Source organism: Populus euphratica, unplaced genomic scaffold (genome assembly GCF_000495115.2).
Source record: "Populus euphratica unplaced genomic scaffold, PopEup_1.0 scaffold45.1, whole genome shotgun sequence".
In the NCBI taxonomy this organism is placed as follows: domain Eukaryota; kingdom Viridiplantae; phylum Streptophyta; class Magnoliopsida; order Malpighiales; family Salicaceae; genus Populus; species Populus euphratica.
Window position 1 is genome coordinate 1202824 of NW_011499886.1, and position 19372 is coordinate 1222195.

At 35.8% G+C, this 19372-nt stretch overlaps 2 protein-coding genes across 5 annotated transcripts; one reads left to right on the forward strand and one right to left on the reverse strand.

The window, feature by feature from the left end:
• Positions 1–47: 47 nt before the first annotated feature.
• LOC105130373 (DNA polymerase delta subunit 1) lies at positions 48–14032 on the forward strand. Of its 2 annotated transcripts, XM_011032848.1 has the most exons (31): positions 48–583; positions 701–811; positions 1143–1249; positions 1343–1502; positions 1636–1831; positions 1950–2085; positions 2188–2325; positions 2571–2648; positions 2835–2926; positions 3507–3573; positions 3685–3756; positions 4257–4343; positions 5298–5417; positions 6276–6374; positions 7241–7348; positions 7468–7563; positions 7685–7750; positions 7890–7946; positions 8049–8136; positions 8244–8323; positions 9148–9261; positions 9624–9738; positions 9819–9991; positions 10149–10220; positions 11029–11103; positions 11240–11329; positions 11417–11577; positions 12945–13018; positions 13116–13203; positions 13393–13492; positions 13609–14032. In XM_011032848.1, exons 1-30 carry the CDS (start codon positions 325–327, stop codon positions 13478–13480), a joined length of 3267 nt encoding a protein of 1088 aa, XP_011031150.1. In that variant the 5' UTR covers positions 48–324; the 3' UTR covers positions 13481–13492; positions 13609–14032. The 2 variants fall into 2 exon arrangements, with proteins under 2 accessions (XP_011031150.1, XP_011031149.1); XM_011032847.1 differs by having other exon boundaries at positions 13393–14032.
• A 180-nt stretch (positions 14033–14212) lies between these two features.
• LOC105130374 (E3 ubiquitin-protein ligase RGLG1) lies at positions 14213–18566 on the reverse strand. 3 transcript variants are annotated; one of them, XM_011032850.1, is made up of 12 exons: positions 18380–18566; positions 17432–17656; positions 16418–16502; positions 16186–16326; positions 15978–16091; positions 15718–15815; positions 15524–15603; positions 15339–15444; positions 14976–15103; positions 14747–14885; positions 14605–14661; positions 14213–14509 (listed from the first exon to the last, which is right to left on the reverse strand). In XM_011032850.1, exons 2-12 carry the CDS (start codon positions 17636–17638, stop codon positions 14426–14428), a joined length of 1239 nt encoding a protein of 412 aa, XP_011031152.1. In that variant the 5' UTR covers positions 17639–17656; positions 18380–18566; the 3' UTR covers positions 14213–14425. The 3 variants fall into 3 exon arrangements, with proteins under 3 accessions (XP_011031152.1, XP_011031151.1, XP_011031153.1); XM_011032849.1 differs by having other exon boundaries at positions 14747–14891; positions 18380–18565; XM_011032851.1 differs by having other exon boundaries at positions 14747–14891; positions 16418–16506; positions 17496–17656; positions 18380–18564.
• Positions 18567–19372: the final 806 nt, after the last annotated feature.

Sequence of the window (19372 nt, forward strand, 5' to 3'; positions counted from 1 at the left end):
CACCGGATTTGAGAGATAGAAAAAGAAAGAAAAATGAAAAAGCTATCTAAGGAAAGGAATTGTTCCGTGGCTATATTTGTAGCGACGAGCAAAATTGAATCTTTATGGGTAATTGGGGAATTCTAACATACGAGGATGAAAGGGTAACACTGATGAATCTACGAGGGCAAAAATATAGTTTATGCTTCAATAGAGCCGAAATCACGTGCATTGCACGTGCCCTCCTCTATTAAGACTCCCAATCCAAAACTGGCGGGAATCTCGTGTCACGATCCCTCCATTTTCACTCTCTCTCAAAACCCCAAAACCCAAAAGGACACCACCATGAAACGAAACGCCTCCACCAGAAAACGCCCACCGCCAACGCCACAGCCACCGAACCCATCACCGGCGGTGAAGCATCAAGCCATCACTCCCACCGTCGACGAAGAATTCCTCGATGAAGACGTCTTCCTTGACGAAACCCTCATTGCAGAAGACGAGGAGAATCTCAATAAAGAACGTGAAGTCCTTACTTCTCGTCTCTCAAAATGGGCCCGACCGAAGTTATCAGATGGCTACGTGTCGCAATCGCAGAGTATCAGTGAGTGATTTCGCTGTTTGATTGTTGTGTGACTAGTTGTAGTTGATTACTAGGTTTTTTCTCTTTAATTTGTTGAAACTTTTATGGTTTTTGTTCGTGTTTCTGTGATTTGTATAGTATTTCAGCAACTCGAGATTGATTACGTGATCGGAGAGACACATAAAGAACTTTTGCCTGATAGGTCAGGTTCTGCTGCTATTCTTAGAATTTTTGGGGTTACTGGAGAAGGTAAGTAAGTTAATGCTTATAAATTTGTGTTTTTTCTGCTTATTGTTTCTAAGAGTTATGATAAAAATGCGAATGTTTAATTCTATTTGAGTTCTTAATGTAGTAGAATTGTCAAAAAGTGTGCTTTAGCCGGAGCCATAATGATAATGTGTTAGTTTTTCGGAGTCTCAGGTTTAAGCATTTTTAAGAGAAGGGATTTAGATGCATAATGCTGGTTTATGCGGAAAGTGGGAGAATCTTGAATATTTAGATCTGCATGAAAAGAATGTTTGATGTGAACTTATGGCTTGTTTGGATTTATTATTTAGTTGATATGTTGGGTATTTGTTAGGACATAGTGTTTGCTGTCTTGTTCATGGATTTGAGCCCTATTTCTACGTCAGCTGTCCTCCTGGAATGAACCCAGATGACATCTCCCATTTTCATCACATTCTTGAGGTAATTTGTTTTATCAGTTGATTGGATCATGTATGCTCTGTTTGAATTTGGTTGTTTTGATTCACCTATTTATCATTTTTGTTTGTGGTTTAGGGGAAGATGAAGGAGGTGAATAGGAACACTAAAGTACCCAAATTTGTGCGACGAATTGAATTGGTGCATAAAAGGAGCATCATGTATTATCAGCAGCAGCAATCTCATCCCTTTCTTAAGATTGTAGTTGCATTGCCAACGATGGTCTCTGGCTGCCGGGGTAAACATCTTAACTATGATACGATGGTTGCTTAAATTTTTCTGAAAGAATACATGGACAGCATCATTGATCCTTTAATGTTTTTCTTGTATTTGGAGATACAATCTTGTTAATATTTTCCTATCATCTGCAGGTATCCTTGATAAAGGCATACATATTGATGGACTCGGTATGAGGAGCTTCATGACATATGAAAGCAATGTACTCTTCGCTCTCCGTTTCATGATTGATTGCAATGTTGTTGGTGGGAATTGGATTGAAGTACCTGCTGGAAAATACAAAAAGACTTCAAAGAGCTTATCAAATTGTCAATTGGAGTTTGATTGCTTGTATCCTTTATTCCAGAATATTCTAATTTTGAGTATTTTTTTCTGTATTATGCTCTTCAAGATGGAAAACTCTTTCCTTCTTCAAGATGGAAATTCTTTCCTTAATAGATGCTCCCAGATATTCAGAATTGATCAGCCATGCTGCTGAAGGGGAATTCTCAAAAATGGCCCCGTTTCGCATTTTGAGTTTTGATATAGAGTGTGCTGGTCGCAAAGGCCATTTTCCTGAGCCTACGCATGATCCTGTTATTCAGGTTTATTTGTAGCTTTGTCTTATTAATTATTTCAGTAAAGCAGTCTGGTTGCTGAATCGGATTATTTTCTTCACTGTTTCTGACTTGTTTATATTTTTCTAGGTGGCAAATCTAGTAACTTTGCAGGGGGAGGACCAGCCATTTGTTCGTAATATCATGACCCTGAACTCATGTTCTCCGATAGTTGGTGTGGATGTTATGTCTTTTGATACAGAGAGAGAAGTTCTGATAGCTTGGAAGGTGTTAATTCTGCTGTTTATTGCTAGCTAGCTTTCATTCTACTGTTAATGATTGATACTCTGGCAATCCATACCCATTCTTAAACCGTTTCGTGGCCAATGATACCCTACTATATCAGTGTAGCCCTGTTTGTACAATACTAAGTGCCAGTTTAATGATTAAACCTGCTGCAAGAAGAGCATAACTAGTCATTCTGCTATCGTTTGTTTATTGATTTATGATAATAAAGCTGGTTCTGTTTTCAGGAATTTATTCGTGAAGTTGATCCAGATATTATAATTGGGTATAATATCTGCAAATTTGATCTGCCATATCTCATTGAGGTATTTTAGATGTTACTTGTACTCTCTTTGCACATTTTCATGGTTGCAGGTTTTCCTAATTTTGTATCATAATGCAAAGATCACTTGTGGATATTTTTTTTTGGTGGTTAGAAATGCTAATGTTTATGTTTGCTAAAATACCTACAGTTGTCTAAATTTATCATGTAGTTTTTTTCTGATCTATAGAGAGCTGCAACCTTGGGAATATCAGAATTTCCTGTCTTGGGCCGCATCAGGAACAGCAGGGTTCGGATCAAAGATGCGACCTTTTCATCCAGGTAACACTCACTATAATAATTACCATGTTTTATAATTTGTTTAATGAGAATTGCTTAATTGATTGGAATGGCCACTACACAGACAGCATGGTTTCTTAAATCTAATTGAAAACAATATTTAACGTCAACTCCAGTAGTGATATTAGTAATGAGGCACGACTAATCTTTGAAAATGGAAACACCTTTTTTCTGTTTTTGAAACATAAAAATAGGTCTTAATCTTTTATGTCGAGAGCCTTGTCATCCCTTGTTTTTTAATTCCACTATAGCACCTTTATATGTAAGTAGTGTATAGAAACTGTTCCTGGGCTCAGTAGCGGGGCCAAACAATTTCTCTCATATATTCAGCGTGGAAGAGTAGAAAATAATACCCATCTCATATATGCCTCTTAACTTTTTGGTTGGATTGTAAATTCTGCTGGCATTTATCACTGATGCCTGAAAAATTCAAAAGTGAAGGTGAATTTTCATTTTCTATAGTTTCTGTCGCATAGCTCCTTTACACTTTCCTGGTCATTACATCTCTTTCTTCTTTCCATATATGAAAAGATTGGTATGCTTATACATGCTGGTATTACAGGCAATATGGGACAAGGGAAAGTAAAGAAGTTACAGTTGAAGGCAGAGTTCAATTTGATTTGCTTCAGGTCTTGTCTATATAGCATATTTGTTTCACAAACCATTTCCTTGTTTGTATGATAGAGAAGTTTGTCCGTATTTTCTCACATAATGAATTATGTTTGTTCTTCATTTTCCAGGTCATGCAACGAGATTATAAACTAAGTTCTTATTCATTAAACTCTGTTTCAGCACACTTTCTCTCTGAGCAGGTAAGTTTTTGAGATATTGTTTCAATAAAGCTCAACAGAATTTGTCTTGGTTGTCAAGCTCTGTCTTAATAACATTTTGATATGGATTTTCTATAACTGATTTGTCTTGGTTATCAATCTTTTGTCTTGATTATGTACATACACATCCAGGAATAATCTGTTTTTCTGAAAATCAGTTTTGTTTCCACCTTTTGAATAAAGCCGGGCCTTTTGACCTTCCCCCCCCTTCCCATTTGCTCTTTCTAAGCATTTCTGCCTTAATTTTGGTATTTAGCTGTTCATGTTTCTTTCCGAGATTCTGACATGGGTATGTATTGGAAAAAAACGAAACCTATACTCATTTACTATTTTTTCTATCCTGAGTCTGTATAAGGTGTCAGTTTACTTCCCTTTAACATTATCCATTCGATCCTTTCAATGATACTTTTTCTTGTTTGCTTTCTATTGAATTAAATGTACAACTGGGGTTGAGCTTGCTGATGTCACTTTGTCTCATGCAGAAAGAGGATGTTCACCATTCAATAATATCTGATCTTCAGAATGGGAATGCAGAAACTAGGAGGCGGCTTGCTGTATATTGTTTAAAGGTGCATGGTTTGGTTTGACAGCTTCTTCTTCCCATCTTTTGATTTTTAAGGCTCCTCTTTTCTCTACTTGGAATCTCTGGCGTGTTAGTCATGTTGGCTTTATTATTAATTGCATTTAACCTATTGAAATGCTTGTATCAAATGCCGAGTGATTGAGAGATGGATTCAGATGATTGTCATATCGCAGTTGAATGATGGATTTCCATTTTTTGGGTTTTTCTTTGTTCTGCACAACAAGCATTCACATTAGAGATTACCTGCAGTTGAGGAGTTGGTGAATCTTTCTACAAACACACTGGAGAGAATTTTCATCAAGCGGGCAAGATAGCTTGTATTTTCTTGTCTTTCATCATTACTATAACTTAACTCAACAAGTGGACTTAGCTTCTCAACTATTTAGGATGAAGCTTTATCTTCTTTTAGATTTTAGATAGTTGCTGATAATTTAAATTTCAGGTGTGAACTGGTATATTCTTAGATGTCCATCTTCCAATGAAATAAAGTCATTCATTATGAAGAGTAATTCTTCCTCCTGTAAATTCTAGTTTTAAATAGAAGTCATCCTATTCCAAAGATCTATTATTGCATAAAAGCATTCTATCATTGAGAGCAGTGTTAACTTTAAGGAATTATTTTTGCAGTCGCATTCTGTGAATGTTTTTCTTCAAAACTTATTTAAATTTAACTTTTAGGGGAAACTGGTGATGGTAGTAGCCTTTAATGTGGTTTTAAATACATTAAGGGTCATGAATAGAAGTAATTCAGAAAGAGCTCCCTTTTCCTAAAGATATTTATGTCTGTGCATCAACCAACCTTCCCTCAATCTTTGGAGGACTCAGTGTTGATGAATGTTATTAAGTGGTGTTCTTGACCAGTACATTATGCATGTTTGAAGTAAAAAGCCTTTTTTTTCTCATTTGCTGCATAATTAACATCTTCTTGTTGGAATTGCAGGATGCATATCTGCCACAGCGACTCTTGGACAAACTGATGCTCATTTACAACTATGTGGAAATGGCCCGTGTAACTGGTGTCCCTCTCTCTTTTCTTCTTGCCAGGGGACAAAGCATCAAGGTTAGACCAGGGTAGTGCTACTTTGATGCATTGCCTCACTGGAGTTAGAACAGTTTTTCTATGATGTAATTTTTATAAATTAATTTCCCGAATTGAAGATACATATTTCACTGGTCATCAAAATGAGCTAGAAGAAATTCAGTTGCAGAATTTAAATGCAATGCATGTTTAAAATCAATATAGACTTTCAATACCTAATATGGGTTTGTAGTCATAAACATGGTTACAAACTGGTTAGAATTGATGAGACATGTTATTATGCTATTAGTTATGAATATCATTAGTAGCATAGGGAAGGTAAAAAACTATGATTTGATTGGCAGGTGATTTCATGTTACAATAAACATTACAGTGCTACAACTTCTTAATGATCATTTTTGGCTATGCGGCTTGGGAATGCAGGATCTTAGATGGAAGAGGAGTATGTTATTTGTATTCAATTTTTTTATACAAAAAGAAAAGAGTACATGCATTTGCAATTTTCAGCACATAAGAGGATCTAGATGTGTATAGAAAAGAGAACCTCAGAACAGAACTTTCCACTACAAAATCACACATGAAGATCTTTTGTACGATAAAAGTTTGAATCTATAATTGAAGTGAAGAGAGAAAAGCTCTGTTTCATGGTGACCATGCTGCAATTTGATCAGTGCTCATTGAATAAGATTCGAGATTCTGTTAGGAAAGACCTTTTCATATAGGCATGCATACAATATGAGTTTGGTTGAGCTATGGCTCTGTTTATCCCTATCTTCCTCTCCAAACTAAAATTTTGTGCTGCCTTAGGTTAGTTAGATTTTATTTAGGTTGCTAATTGACATCAAGTTAATCATGCTAATTTTAAACTATTGTTTTCAGGTGCTTTCTCAACTGTTGAGGAAGGCCAAGGAAAAAAACCTAGTTATTCCAAATGTCAAGCAGGCGGGATCTGAACAAGGAAAATTTGAAGGCGCAACTGTGAGTCAACATCTACATTGCCTAGTTTTAATTTCTTTTTTTAATCCTGGGCTTTATTTTCTGTTCACTTGTATTGCTATGAATTTAACTGACTCAGAAAGACTTCAAATGTGTGAAGGAGGAAAGCTTAATATAAAATTTCTGGCTAATTGAAACTATAAAAGTGTAATAATTGATGTTGTTGTTTCAACCTATTTAATATTCTTCTTGGCATCATCTTGGCTCGCTTGTCTTTGGGATGTCCTCACATGCTCATCTGTGGATATGCAATTTTGTCTTCCCCCTTCTTTATTCCCCTTCCATTCATGGAAGGTCTGAAAGCTAATTAATAGGTTACTTTGGTGCTACTGTATTGACCAGCAGTGCTTGCGTGAAGAAGAATACATACTCTTATTTGAAAAATTCCCAGTTCACAATGAATTGGAGGCCTGAAACCCGGGTGTGATTTCTATATATTGCTTCTGTAGTTCTTGACTAGTTGACTCAAGAACTTTGCTATGCCTGCAGCAAAGTGTGAATCATGGTAGCCTATGGTTATGTTTTGCATTCTTGCTTGATATAATTTAATTGCTATTCCCAATCTGTTATTATTAATAATGTTAAGCTGATGGTATGCTGGCGGGTAACTGTTTTAAGTCTGAAAAAATATTTGTTGGGTGTATCTCTGTAGTTTTTGGCTCCTGCTGATTCCATGTTAGATCTGAAATTGTGCTTTTGATGTTTTTGTAAGAATGGTAATCCATTTTGAAAGATTAGCTTGACAAGATTAAGTTCTTTGTATATGTATTGTATTCCAAATTTATTGATTTAGTTCTCCTTTTGGAATTTAATATCTCTGCTAATGTTTGGGATGTTACAAAAATCAGGTTTTGGAGCCAAAAGCAGGATTCTATGAAAAGCCAATTGCAACACTGGATTTTGCATCCCTATATCCATCAATAATGATGGCATACAATCTATGTTACTGCACTCTGGTGAACATTTGGACCTTTTTCCAGTAGCTGTTTTCTTTAAATGTTTAACTTGTCCAAGAATTGATTCTAAATGACAAGCTTTCTTCCAATTTTTTTAATCTTTATTGGTTTTTGTGAAGGTAACACCTGAAGATGTTCGCAAACTGAATCTTCCACCTGAATGTATCAATAAAACTCCATCTGGTGAAACTTTTGTGAAGTCAAATTTACAGAAGGTAGCTAGTTATTTAAACAAGAATTTTTGTTGTTGCTGGCATTTGTTTTCTCATGAAAAAAGAGTGAAATTGGTGAATCCAAATTTCTTATTGATGAGGATGTTATGCAATATACTTTCAGGGAATTCTACCTGAAATTCTTGAAGAACTATTAACTGCTCGAAAAAGAGCAAAAGCAGATTTGAAGGTGATCACCTTTCTAATTGCATTAACTTTCAGCTAGAAGTTTTTACTATATATTTCTATCCCATTGCACAGTCCCTAGATTTTCAAAAACCACTTACTCATACTTTTTTATTGCTTATTAGAATTTTTAATGATTTTAGGAAGCAAAGGATCCCTTTGAGAAGGCTGTTCTAGATGGTCGCCAACTGGCATTGAAGGTAAGTTTACAAAGCTCCAAACTAATTAGATGATTGGCATCTTCCGTAACCTGTACCTATTTTCAATTAATTTGAAGTCTTTGACATCTTTTCCTCTTTCAGATTAGTGCAAATTCTGTTTATGGGTTTACAGGAGCTACAGTTGCCCAATTGCCATGTCTAGAAATATCCTCAAGTGTTACAAGCTATGGTACTCTGACAAAATGTGTTTTCAAATTATAATTTTTTTTGGATTAAAAACATTAGCATATTGCTTACTAGTTCTGCTCAGTTTGACTAGTTGTTTGCTTTTTGAAGGTCGACAGATGATTGAACACACAAAAAAAATTGTGGAAGACAAGTTTACTATACTAGGGGGCTATGAACACAATGCAGAGGTATGCCATCACGAACTTCAGTATGTATAATGTGATAAACTATATTAGACAATGATAGGCTAGATGTGAGCTGGTTTATGATAGGTAGAGAGATTTCTCTCAGATTTATCTGCACCTCTCAACTGGTCAGTGCCTGCCTTTTATTAGTTCTTTTGCTGTCTTTCTTAGCAAATACAAATACATATACATATACATATACATATACATATACACATACACATGTAGCTTATCCTGTTTATGCATTCATGTGTATGGATTGGCTCTCTCGAAGTTCTTCAAGCTTTGAGATTACAGACATGTTACTATGTGCATGGCTTGAGATTAAAAGACTTATCTTCTCTCCTAGAGTTGCTCTATACTACCTCTAGAAGTGACAGGAATACCATGGTGTCTCTGAAAACCAATGTAGTGATGGGCACTGATGCAATAGACATTCACGTTGTTGATCAAACCTTATTGGCAACAGGTTGTTGCTGCAATTTAAGGGTTTGATATTTGGTCCTGTAGCACTTCTGTATGCTGCCCATGACTTTTGGCATGCCAAAGCTTCTAGCATATCTTTTATTGAAGATCCATCTTCTAATGAGCTAAATTCATATTGAGAATCCTCTGAAGCATGTACCAAGGATATATAAATTTTCCTTGAAGAATTATTCTCAATCATTGCATATGTGATTTTATCCCTATCTGTCCCAACTTTCTCTTTACCCCATTTGATACCATTAGAACTATTTATGTATATTCTTAAGCCTCGATTTGGGTCCAGCGCCTTAGCTGTACCTTATTATTGTAATAGCCTGATCTGATTAAGTTAATAATTTCAGGTTATTTATGGTGACACTGATTCAGTCATGGTGCAATTTGGAGTTCCTACTGTAGAAGCAGCGATGAAGTTGGGCCGTGAAGCTGCTGAGTGTATTAGTGGAACTTTCATCAAAGTAAGTTATCCTATTTTCATGGTGATATGGTGCAAGAAGAGGGTTATTATCTATTTCTTTGTAATTCATTGATTTCAGTATTCTATGATTAGCTGGTGAATATACTGTTTAGGATTTGTAATTATTATTCTTGTCAGTGATTTATATTTTGTTGGCATTTTGATTTCCTTACTAAGCTTGTAATGTTGAAGTGCCTTTACTACTATTTTAGATGGTTTGTTGTGAAAACTTTCATGTTTATTTTTTCTTTTAAAGTCAACTGTTGACCTGATTTCATGTGCACTTTTAATTGAACTTTTTTTCTTTGGGTTGTTTTTATAATTAATGCCTTCTGTTATTTATTGGATATTTGTGTGGCGAAGCCCATCAAGCTAGAGTTTGAGAAGGTTTATTATCCATATCTATTGATTAGCAAGAAGCGATATGCTGGTTTATTCTGGACAAATCCAGACAAATTTGACAAAATGGATACTAAAGGTGAATATTGGAACTTCTAAACACTCACGCTTTTGAAGTGTTTATAGTATGTCTTTTAATTTGTCATATGTCATGGACAGGCATTGAAACAGTTCGAAGGGACAACTGTCTATTGGTAAAAAATCTGGTAACTGAGTGTCTTCACAAGATACTAATAGACAGAGATGTGCCCGGCGCGGTTCAATTTGTAAAGAACACAATTTCAGATCTTCTCATGAATCGCATGGATTTGTCACTTCTGGTTATTACTAAGGTGGGGAATTGTTTTGGTGCCATCTATTTTGGCTTTTGATGTTAACCTTAAACTGCCTTTAAGCATGTTTAAGAATTTTTGTATCCGTACTAAAGCATCAAGCATCAAACATCAAAGACATCAATGTTCTGTTGCACTAAAGCATTTAGCTTAACAGGGTTTGACAAAGACAGGAGATGATTATGAAGTAAAGACAGCTCATGTTGAACTTGCTGAACGCATGCGCAAGGTGCTTTAATGATTCTGTTATCTACTTCATCAGAATGTCTATTGATGCAGCTGTGCTTTTTCTTGTGTAATTATGGACATATTACAGATAATACACTTTTATGAAATTTTGTTGAATTGAGTATATTTTTAAACTAATTTATGGGACAAAATGTTTTTTCAAAGTGTTTTGGCCAAAATTTCTCCAATCCATGAGTTTGAAGAAGTGTGAATTTTCAATGAATTTGGATGTTCAATGCAAACCTAAACTCCAAGTACCCAGCTTTTTGGGTCTGCTGAACTTTTTACTCGTACTTCCTCGTTTTAAGTTCAAAGTTTCCAGATTCGGCCAAGTTTTCAAATTCCATCTGGTTCCAAACTTTGAACTTTCATTATTCTCGTACTTCCTCGTTTTAAGTTCAAAGTTTCCAGATTCGGCCAAGTTTTCAAATTCCATCTGGTTCCAAACTTTGAACTTTCATTATTCTCGTACTTCCTCGTTTTAAGTTCAAAGTTTCCAGATTCGGCCAAGTTTTCAAATTCCATCTGGTTCCAAACTTTGAACTTTCATTATTTGTTCAAATTGAATCCGTACTTATTAAATATGCATGAATATCTCAAAAAATCGAGTTACTAACTTATTGTAGTTTCCTATAGTTACTGAAGTTTGCATTCTGCTGACATAACTTTGTAGGTGTCCTGTCTTTATTTCATGTTTATCGCAAATCTTGGTCTTCAGAAAAAGAAATAGGTTAGGGTTCTTGAAATTTTTAATAATTAAATGTTGCATCTGTATTTAACTCTGTTATAATGTTGCATGTGATTGATAGAGAGATGCTGCCACTGCTCCAAATGTTGGGGATCGAGTGCCTTATGTCATTATAAAAGGTGCAAAAGGTGCCAAGGTAATTGATCTGGTGGCTATGTATTATCCTATTCTATTTCTTCCACTGGAATATAATTCTTTTTACTTTCCTGGTTTATAAAATTTGATCTCCGATGTTTCCTGGTTTATGAAATTTAATTTCCTTTGGTGATCAGGCTTTCGAGAAATCAGAGGATCCCATCTATGTTCTAGAAAATAACATACCTATAGACCCCCAATACTATCTGGAAAACCAAATTAGCAAGGTTAGATTAGTGTATTGTAGTCTAAAGTGAAGTTATGTTTTGGTCATCTGTTTAGATTACATTTTAACAGTAGGGTTCACTTTGCAGCCACTTTTAAGAATTTTTGAGCCCATTTTGAAGAATGCCAGCAAGGAGCTTCTTCACGGAAGTCACACAAGATCTATTTCCATATCTACTCCTTCAACAGGTGGCATTATGAAATTTGCTAAGAAACAGCTCACTTGCATTGGCTGCAAAACCCTTCTTAGGTATGTTCGAATTGCTCTTCTTTTTGCATTTTCTATATCTTTTCTGTTATTTACCACACACCCCCCCCCCAAAAAAAAAAAAAAACAATCTTCTGCATGTGATGAGCATTTTTCCACTGGCACTTTAACCTTGAACATTTCAGTGTAAGAAAAATTTTCAAGTGTACTGGATGCATAGCAGGAGCTAAGAGCTCTTCTAGCATGTATAATTTCATAAAAAACATGAATCCAGTTTTGCATTCCATTGTTTTCCCATCAGAGATTTTTTTATTTTATTTTGTTGAGGGTAGGGTTGAAGCCACATCTAAGTGTTGGGAGCAAACTTAGTTCTTCATTTTAACCTTAGCAGAGTCTACACATGGTGGTGGCCTTTTTCTTTGTGTCAGCCTGATTTTGTGAAGAGTGCAAGATGATAGCTGGGAATATAGATTATGGATAGGGCAGTGGAATGTCTAGCATTTTGTCAGAAAAGTGTCGCAAAGATGTAACAATGGAAATTCTACCTGATTACTTTGGGAAGGTCCATGGGCCATGTTTGGTTTTCTCTTGAATTAGGAATGGATTGGGAATAGGATTCTGATTCAATTCTAAATAATATTGCTCTTCAATTTCAAACTAATTCTGCTAGTAATAGAGTTTTAGTACAATGAAAGAAAGGGATATAAAATGTCTCATCTTGTGTGGAATTTTAATTTTTAAGTGGTGACCTGAACAGAATCTCACAAAGAATGGAAAATGATTCGCATTCCATTCCCAATCCCAAGTAAACCAAATCTCCATTGAGCTCAATGTCTAAGAATTGATGACTGCAAAAGTATACTAGCTGGCTGCCTTATGTCGCCACAAGGCCTATACTATTGGCATAAATTCATGGTAGATGCATGTCCTCGGTCTCCTGTTATGGGCATGGCTCTGGAGTACTTCGTAGTCTCTAAAGTTTCTGTTATTCCACTCATAGAGCTATGGGTGCTTCAGCACATGACTTGCTTCTGTAATGAATTAAAGATCAGGGGGTCTTTTGTATTTCGGTCTTCAACGGACCAGGCACTCAAAGAGTTTATATAAACCAATTTGCATTTAGCAGAAGAAATCGAGGAGCCCATTATTTATTTCCCAGATGTTACTGATTTAAGGGTCTCGAGTAATTCTGTTTGTCAAGCTAGGAGGAGAAAGGCAGTGATGCATTTTTATTTTTCTATCAAAGGCGTTCTTGTTTATTCCACTCATAGTGAATGTAAATGACGTTCATCATATCCTTTTCCTTTACTTTTTAAGAATCTTCTCTGAAGCTTTGTTTTTGGCGTCTACTAATTATGGGATTGGGGTTCTATGAAAATCCTAATGCAATTAATTGTGTTGCTGACCAGCAATTCAGATCGTACTCTCTGCTCAAACTGCAAAGGGAGAGAAGCAGAGCTGTACTGCAAATCAGTTTCTCAAGGCAAGCATCTCATTTGAATTCTCTTTAATTTTGCGTGAGATGACTCTGTAGATTTGAAGTAAAGTGTTTGGTAATTGAAATTATGGATTGTTTACAGTATCTGAACTAGAGCAACTTTTTGGGAGGCTGTGGACACAGTGCCAAGAGTGCCAAGGCTCTCTTCACCAGGATGTTCTTTGCACTAGGTTTATCATCTCCTCCCTTTCTAAAACTATTACATACTCTTTACTTTTAGTAAGGATTGCCTTGTCGCATGTTGGTTCTCATTTCAAACCGCAGGAAAAATTTAAAAAGAAAAGAAAATGTGTTTTTTTTTTTTTTTTTGTATATTTTCTTTATTCTATTTCTAAGCAATTTTTCCCTTTTGGACCCAGTCGGGATTGTCCAATATTTTATCGTAGGAAAAAGGCACAGAAAGATATGGCTGAAGCCAAGAGGCAATTAGATCGATGGAGCTTCTAACATTCTAAGAAGGTTAGTACCTTATACTCCTAACAAAGTCAAATATTGCTAAAAAATCATAGATATGCCGGGAATGTTTCTCAATTTAACGAGGATAACACAAGAAAATGAGGAACTTCACTTCACAGAGGTGTTTTCCGATGTTCATGGACAAGATGGCAATTTGGCAACATGGTTTTGCACCCGTGGAAACTTTTTGATGCAGAGTCCCTGGATAAGCTGTTATCAGTTTTTCCGTTCACCATAAAGAACAAGATCCGAGTATGACGTGGTTCAATTTTGCTGGATACAAGGGAAAGATGTGATCGGTGGTTGGGTGTTCGATCAAGTATGACAGGCACAACCTTCTAATCCTGTTTGTATTAATTAATCAGTGATTTTGTATACAAGTGGAAGTAGGGCATGTATATTTTTTGTTTGTCTTTATTTATATTAATTTACTTTATTTTCTTTCTTCCTCGGAGACAAACACATGGATTCAGTGGTGAAAGTAAATTGTTAAGTGAAAACTACTAACAAATTAGGGGTGAAAACAATGCTGATAATTGTCTAGGACGATGCTTATAACAATAGAGGACAAAACATCATACAAACTAGGATGGGTTTATCTCAAATCTGCAGACAAATTATATGCTTCAAGAACAATCAAAAGACTAGGCTGAAAGAACAGATTAACCATTGTGAAAAAAATTAATTAAACTTGTTGATATTTTACACATGTATCATAAATAATTAATCAAGAAAATGTTAGGTTTTACTTATGTATTTTTTTCGTTTGTGACTTTTGTACGGACTTTCATCTCACAGGTCATTTTGCAGAAAAATTTTACACGTTAAACCTAACGCACTGCTAATGGTAAATGGCTTTGCCAACTAACCCTGCCCTGTCGTAGAAGCGTCGCCATTCTCTCTGGAGTAAACAGAGCGCAGGGAGTATTGTTTGGCTCAAGTAAACAATCTCAGACGTGTTGTTATGGGCTGTCGACATAGAGGGCAAGTTGGAATGCTTGCTCCACAATCCCTGCAAGTCTTCATTGCAGAAACAAGAGGAAAGTGAACACACAATCTCCAGCAAAAATAGTCATAAGTTCACATGGGTGTAATTGTAAGGGAAATGCACTCACCGTATGACCGCATCCGAAAGCCAGGTCTTTCAGGTTTGTCAAGCAAATGGGGCAGACCTAGAACAATATAACTTGTATATCAAAATGAAATCCTGGTACAGATATGAATCCGAAGGAGGTAAAAATTGGGGGGAAATGGTACCGGTTCCACTGAAGCTGTTGGAGCGGTTGGTTGAACCGGTTTGAAGTTTGTCATGTGCGGGGTTGATTTGACTGCATTGTCATGATCAATCACTTCACGAGGAGGTGGAAGTGGCCTTGTGTGTGGACCACCAACTGAATTGTAGCTGCACAAGTAAAAAAATAGTTCAAGACTTGAACGCCCTGGTTTGATTTCCGACAATAACTAAAAATCGAACCTTCCGTCTTACTTTGCACGCTGAAGAGTTTGTGTGGCTCTGTACTGAAGTGGAATTTCCATGAGGGCAGCAAGTGCAAAGTCTGTTTCTTTCTTTGATGTTTCGGTGTTGTCTGACATTATTTTTGTGAAGTTCACAAACTGCACGAGGATAAAAAGAAAAATGCGTCGGCACACGTGATGTTTTGACACACAGCAGGCTTCAAGACAAAAACAAGTTTGGTATCCCATGTGGTTTTGAAATTCCAAGACACTTAAAAAATTAGTTTTGAAAACTCAATCCTAAGCATGCCCTAAGATTAGTTCGCAAAGAAGAGGTTCAGGGTCTCTCTTTTGACGCATGCCATCTAAGGCTGAGCATACATATCAAATGTACCTGAAAGTTGTCAAACGCGCGTTGAGGAATGTTATCATCAAATTGCTGCATAGCATCCCACGGTCCATCCCCCACTCCAACCAATATAATTGAGATAGGATACTTACTGTGTATAAAATTGCCAAGCATCAATACAGTGAGAAAAGCACAATGTCCATACAATTTTACTGATGCCGTTACTTTACCTAGCAGCAACTATGGAGTTTACAGTTGCATGTTCTTGAGGACTGAACCTTCCTGCAGGAATATCAGGACTCCGGGTAACCTAAATATAGGAAAAAAAACCCAGCAAGCATTGCGAAGAACACAAAGTCAAAATGCGTTCACATTTCACAATGGCAGATAAGAAAGGGGATGAATATAAGCGAGATTTAAGCACCTGTCCATCTGCAATAATAACGAGAACATGATACTGTCCACCACTTTTCTCCACAATGTCAATCGCTGCATCAATGATTGGAGCAAATGAAGTTGGACCTACAGAAGTGGGTGAAAGTTGCTATTCTCAGTCCTTGTCCTTTGACAATGTAACACATAGACTTCTCATGCATAAGGAATTATCCATTTCTTAGGAAAGAAAAGAGAAAGATGCAAATCAAACTTCGAAATAAGCAAGAAGGAAACAGGAAAATGTCGAACCTGACAACTTCAAGTGTGGAACAATCTCTCTGTATCGTGTAAGAGCTTCCTCAAGACCATTGCAAGGTCGATTATCAGGATAAAAGCTGAATACATACTTATCATGTGTTGATGCTACCGAAAGTAAATAAGAAATAAATCAATAACCAATCCATGAAAACTCTAGCACATTGGGGTACATATAGTGAAGCTATAAAGAGAGACTAACCATCGCCAAATCCAAAACATGGTATCAAGTTATCTTCATCAAAAGGAGACAGAGTACGGCCAATGATAGAGATTGCTTGCTCATAGGGATTCAGTGTGCTACCGATTGCATGGAGGCTTTTCCGGTGAAATGAATGCCTACCTAATATCATCAGGAAAAAGCATATTTTCTGCACTTATCTGATATGCTGAAATTGGAAATTAAATAGATCTCAATGGAATGGAAAAATCACCTGTCCACTCATTACTCTTGGTGAAATCAATACCAAGTATTAGATTGGATGATTCAAGACCAGCTTCTCTCAGGGAAGAAATAACCTGAGAATACATAAAACTTGTTCTGCTTAATTTTTTTTCCATTGAGACAGGTAATAAATAAGCTGAGCGGTATGCTACTCAGTCTCTATTTTTTTTACCCTTTTTCTTAAGATTTATACTCAGCCATGTGCAAATTCGAAGATGTTTGTGTGACAATTTTCCCACCAATTATCATGACATCTTTCAGTTACTGATATCCTTGATTTTTTACTGATTTGTTATTTATATAACTTTTTCTTCAAGCTCCTTATAAACCAGTGAAGAGTATGTTTACTGTAAAAAAACGATAGCTGCATTGTCATGTACTGTACAATAGCAATGATAGCTTGTCATATACTCTGCTTTGGATTAAAGACTTCAATAACTTATAACTATTCAACTGTGGAAAGTTCTTAGTAAAACACGTCCCAATGGCTGCAAGACTGGATATTTCAAAACCTGTCAGCTTTAGCAGATTGATGATGAGATTGTCCAGCGGTCAATGGTCATCATGCTTGTGTTGATATGAATTGCCGAACATTGGTCAGCTAAAGTCCTATATTTCGTGCAATACTCTCAATAAGAGAGTACCTAGGCTGATGTCGCCACTCATTGTCATGTGCTGAATTTAGGCTTCATTCATGTTCTATTTGGACATCGACGCTCATCAACAAAGAAATACTTGGCTTGCTGTTAAAACCATCCCCAGAAGTTTATATTTCCTTATCCACCAAAGCAATATATGAAATCCATACACAAATTTCACACACCTTTTGTAGTTAAATGAAAATCATTGCTTATAACACGTTTAAAAGCAGACATTTTGATCACGAACTATCATGCACTATCAAAGTTCCAGTCATATTTTGTTGTATAGCGTATAATCTTGTAGCAGTATTTAATGATATCCATTGTCTTCTACAATTCAATAAATGAACCAAGAAACATACCTGTTCCAACGAGTTGAAATTATCAGCTATATAAGTTGGATGCCGCCTAGGTTGATAGTTATCGTCCATCGAGTTGAAATTATCAGCTATATAAGCCGGATGCTGCCTAGGTTGATAGTTATCGTCCATCGAGCTTTCCGAGTAAGAAGGGGATTGCTGCTGAAAATCATATTGATGATCATCAAAACTTGATTCCCCGTTCCCCATGCTTAACAACTTCTTTACCTATATTACCAAAAAAGAAAAACCCTCAAAGATGAGGTTGATTTTAGTTATGTCACAGAGACATCAGCATTCTGAAGCTGCAAGAACAGGTCCTTTAAAAAGAACAGAACAACTTGCAAAGAATAGCATACTCCAGATGGTTTTGCATCAACTCAAGTTAGTACAACATAATTTGTTTCATGTACCACCATTTCAGCAACTCAGTGGTGGGAGTGTGACCAAATTCTAAATTCAAAACTAGAAAGTTCACCAAACTAACACTAATTATATATCACAAACAAATAGATTAGATTCAACTCAGAATTGCCAAGAGCACCACACTCATAATTTCCATCATAATCATGTTTCTCTCTTCTTCTTAATTATAAACCCAATTTTTCCCACAAGACTAACCCGAAATCTATATCTCCACATGGCCTGTCCAACTAAAGGAAGAACTTTCCATCTATCAACTTATCAAAGAGATAAAAAAATCATACAGATTAAGCTAAAACTTAAACACCTTGCTGCTTCTCAATTAACCACCAAACCAATTCCATCACAGCACCAAAAACCCAAAACCCATCAACAAAAACATATCAAAATCCAAAACTTTGCATGCAAAGATAAAAGAAAAAACATTTCATTATCAAAGGCTGTACATTAAAGTCAAACAAAATAAACCACGAGATCATATACAAAGAAAGACAAAAAAAAAAAAGACCTTTAGAAAGAGAGAATCACCTGTTATCAACAGAGGTGAGATCAACAGAGGTGAGAGGAGAGAGGGGGGGGTATGCAAAAGATGAAATTCAAAGAGATATAATTAAAAGTAACTTCAATGATTTCTGGTTATGCCTCTTCACTGGTCCTTTTAAAAAGCTTAAGACAGAGAGAACCGGGGGAAAAAAAATGTTTCAGTACGGTTTGAAGTTACTTTATTTGACCATCTCGCTTGTTTGTTGACTTTTCCCTGTATGCATTTCCATCGCCAGCCAAACTGCATTTAGTTAAAAACTAATTTGTTTTTTATTTAATTTTTTATATAATATTAAAAAATAAAAAAAATACCTTAACAAACAATCATAACCTAATATAAATCAACATCTTCACATTCCACATTCAACGTTAGCTTCTCTTCCACTTTCCTGTTTTTCCTTTTTATTTTTTATTTTTTATTTTTTAAAGGATACAAATAATGTTGAATCATACAGAATACTTTACATGTCTCGATTCACATGTAAATAAATTTGAAAATACCCTTTACTCTCAATAAAGGATATATTAAAATATTTTAATTTGAAAATATTTTTCTCTTACGAATATATTAAAAATATATTATTTTACTTTAAAAAAAAAACTTAAAAACTAAAAGTTACCAAACCCGGAACCAATACCATCATGCTATACCTAAAATTGGAACTCCACGTAATGAATTACGAAGCAGGGAAACCTACAGTCTATTGTTTTAGTTTGTTTTTAACCCTAGTTTGGTCAATTGCTTAAGGAACTTCCAGGAGGGTTGCATTTTCGGTCACGTTTCAATAATCCTTGGTCCTAAGATCAAGTAACGTGATCCTCAATCAAAGTCTTAAGGATTCCCACATGACATGCTCTTTTGACTTTAACGTAAGGTGGAACAAGCCTTGCCTTGTCATATGATAACATAAAATATAAACGTCTTGCCATAAACTCCTTTTCCTTTTACAATTAATTAGTCCTTAAACCAATCTCATT

What these genes read in the sequence shown, in the direction of transcription:
- LOC105130373 (XM_011032847.1), top strand. Translation starts at nt 325, where the DNA reads ATGAAACGAAACGCCTCCACCAGAAAACGCCCACCGCCAACGCCACAG. An exon ending in CACTTCTGGTTATTACTAAG is followed by an intron (nt 9,992 to 10,148) that starts GTGGGGAATTGT and finishes TTAGCTTAACAG; the next exon opens with GGTTTGACAAAGACAGGAGA. An exon ending in CTGCAAATCAGTTTCTCAAG is followed by an intron (nt 13,019 to 13,115) that starts GCAAGCATCTCA and finishes GATTGTTTACAG; the next exon opens with TATCTGAACTAGAGCAACTT.
- LOC105130374 (XM_011032849.1), bottom strand. Translation starts at nt 17,638, where the DNA reads ATGGGGAACGGGGAATCAAGTTTTGATGATCATCAATATGATTTTCAG. An exon ending in TTATTATTGCAGATGGACAG is followed by an intron (nt 15,604 to 15,717) that starts GTGCTTAAATCT and finishes TCCTATATTTAG; the next exon opens with GTTACCCGGAGTCCTGATAT. An exon ending in GCGCGTTTGACAACTTTCAG is followed by an intron (nt 15,104 to 15,338) that starts GTACATTTGATA and finishes ATCCTCGTGCAG; the next exon opens with TTTGTGAACTTCACAAAAAT.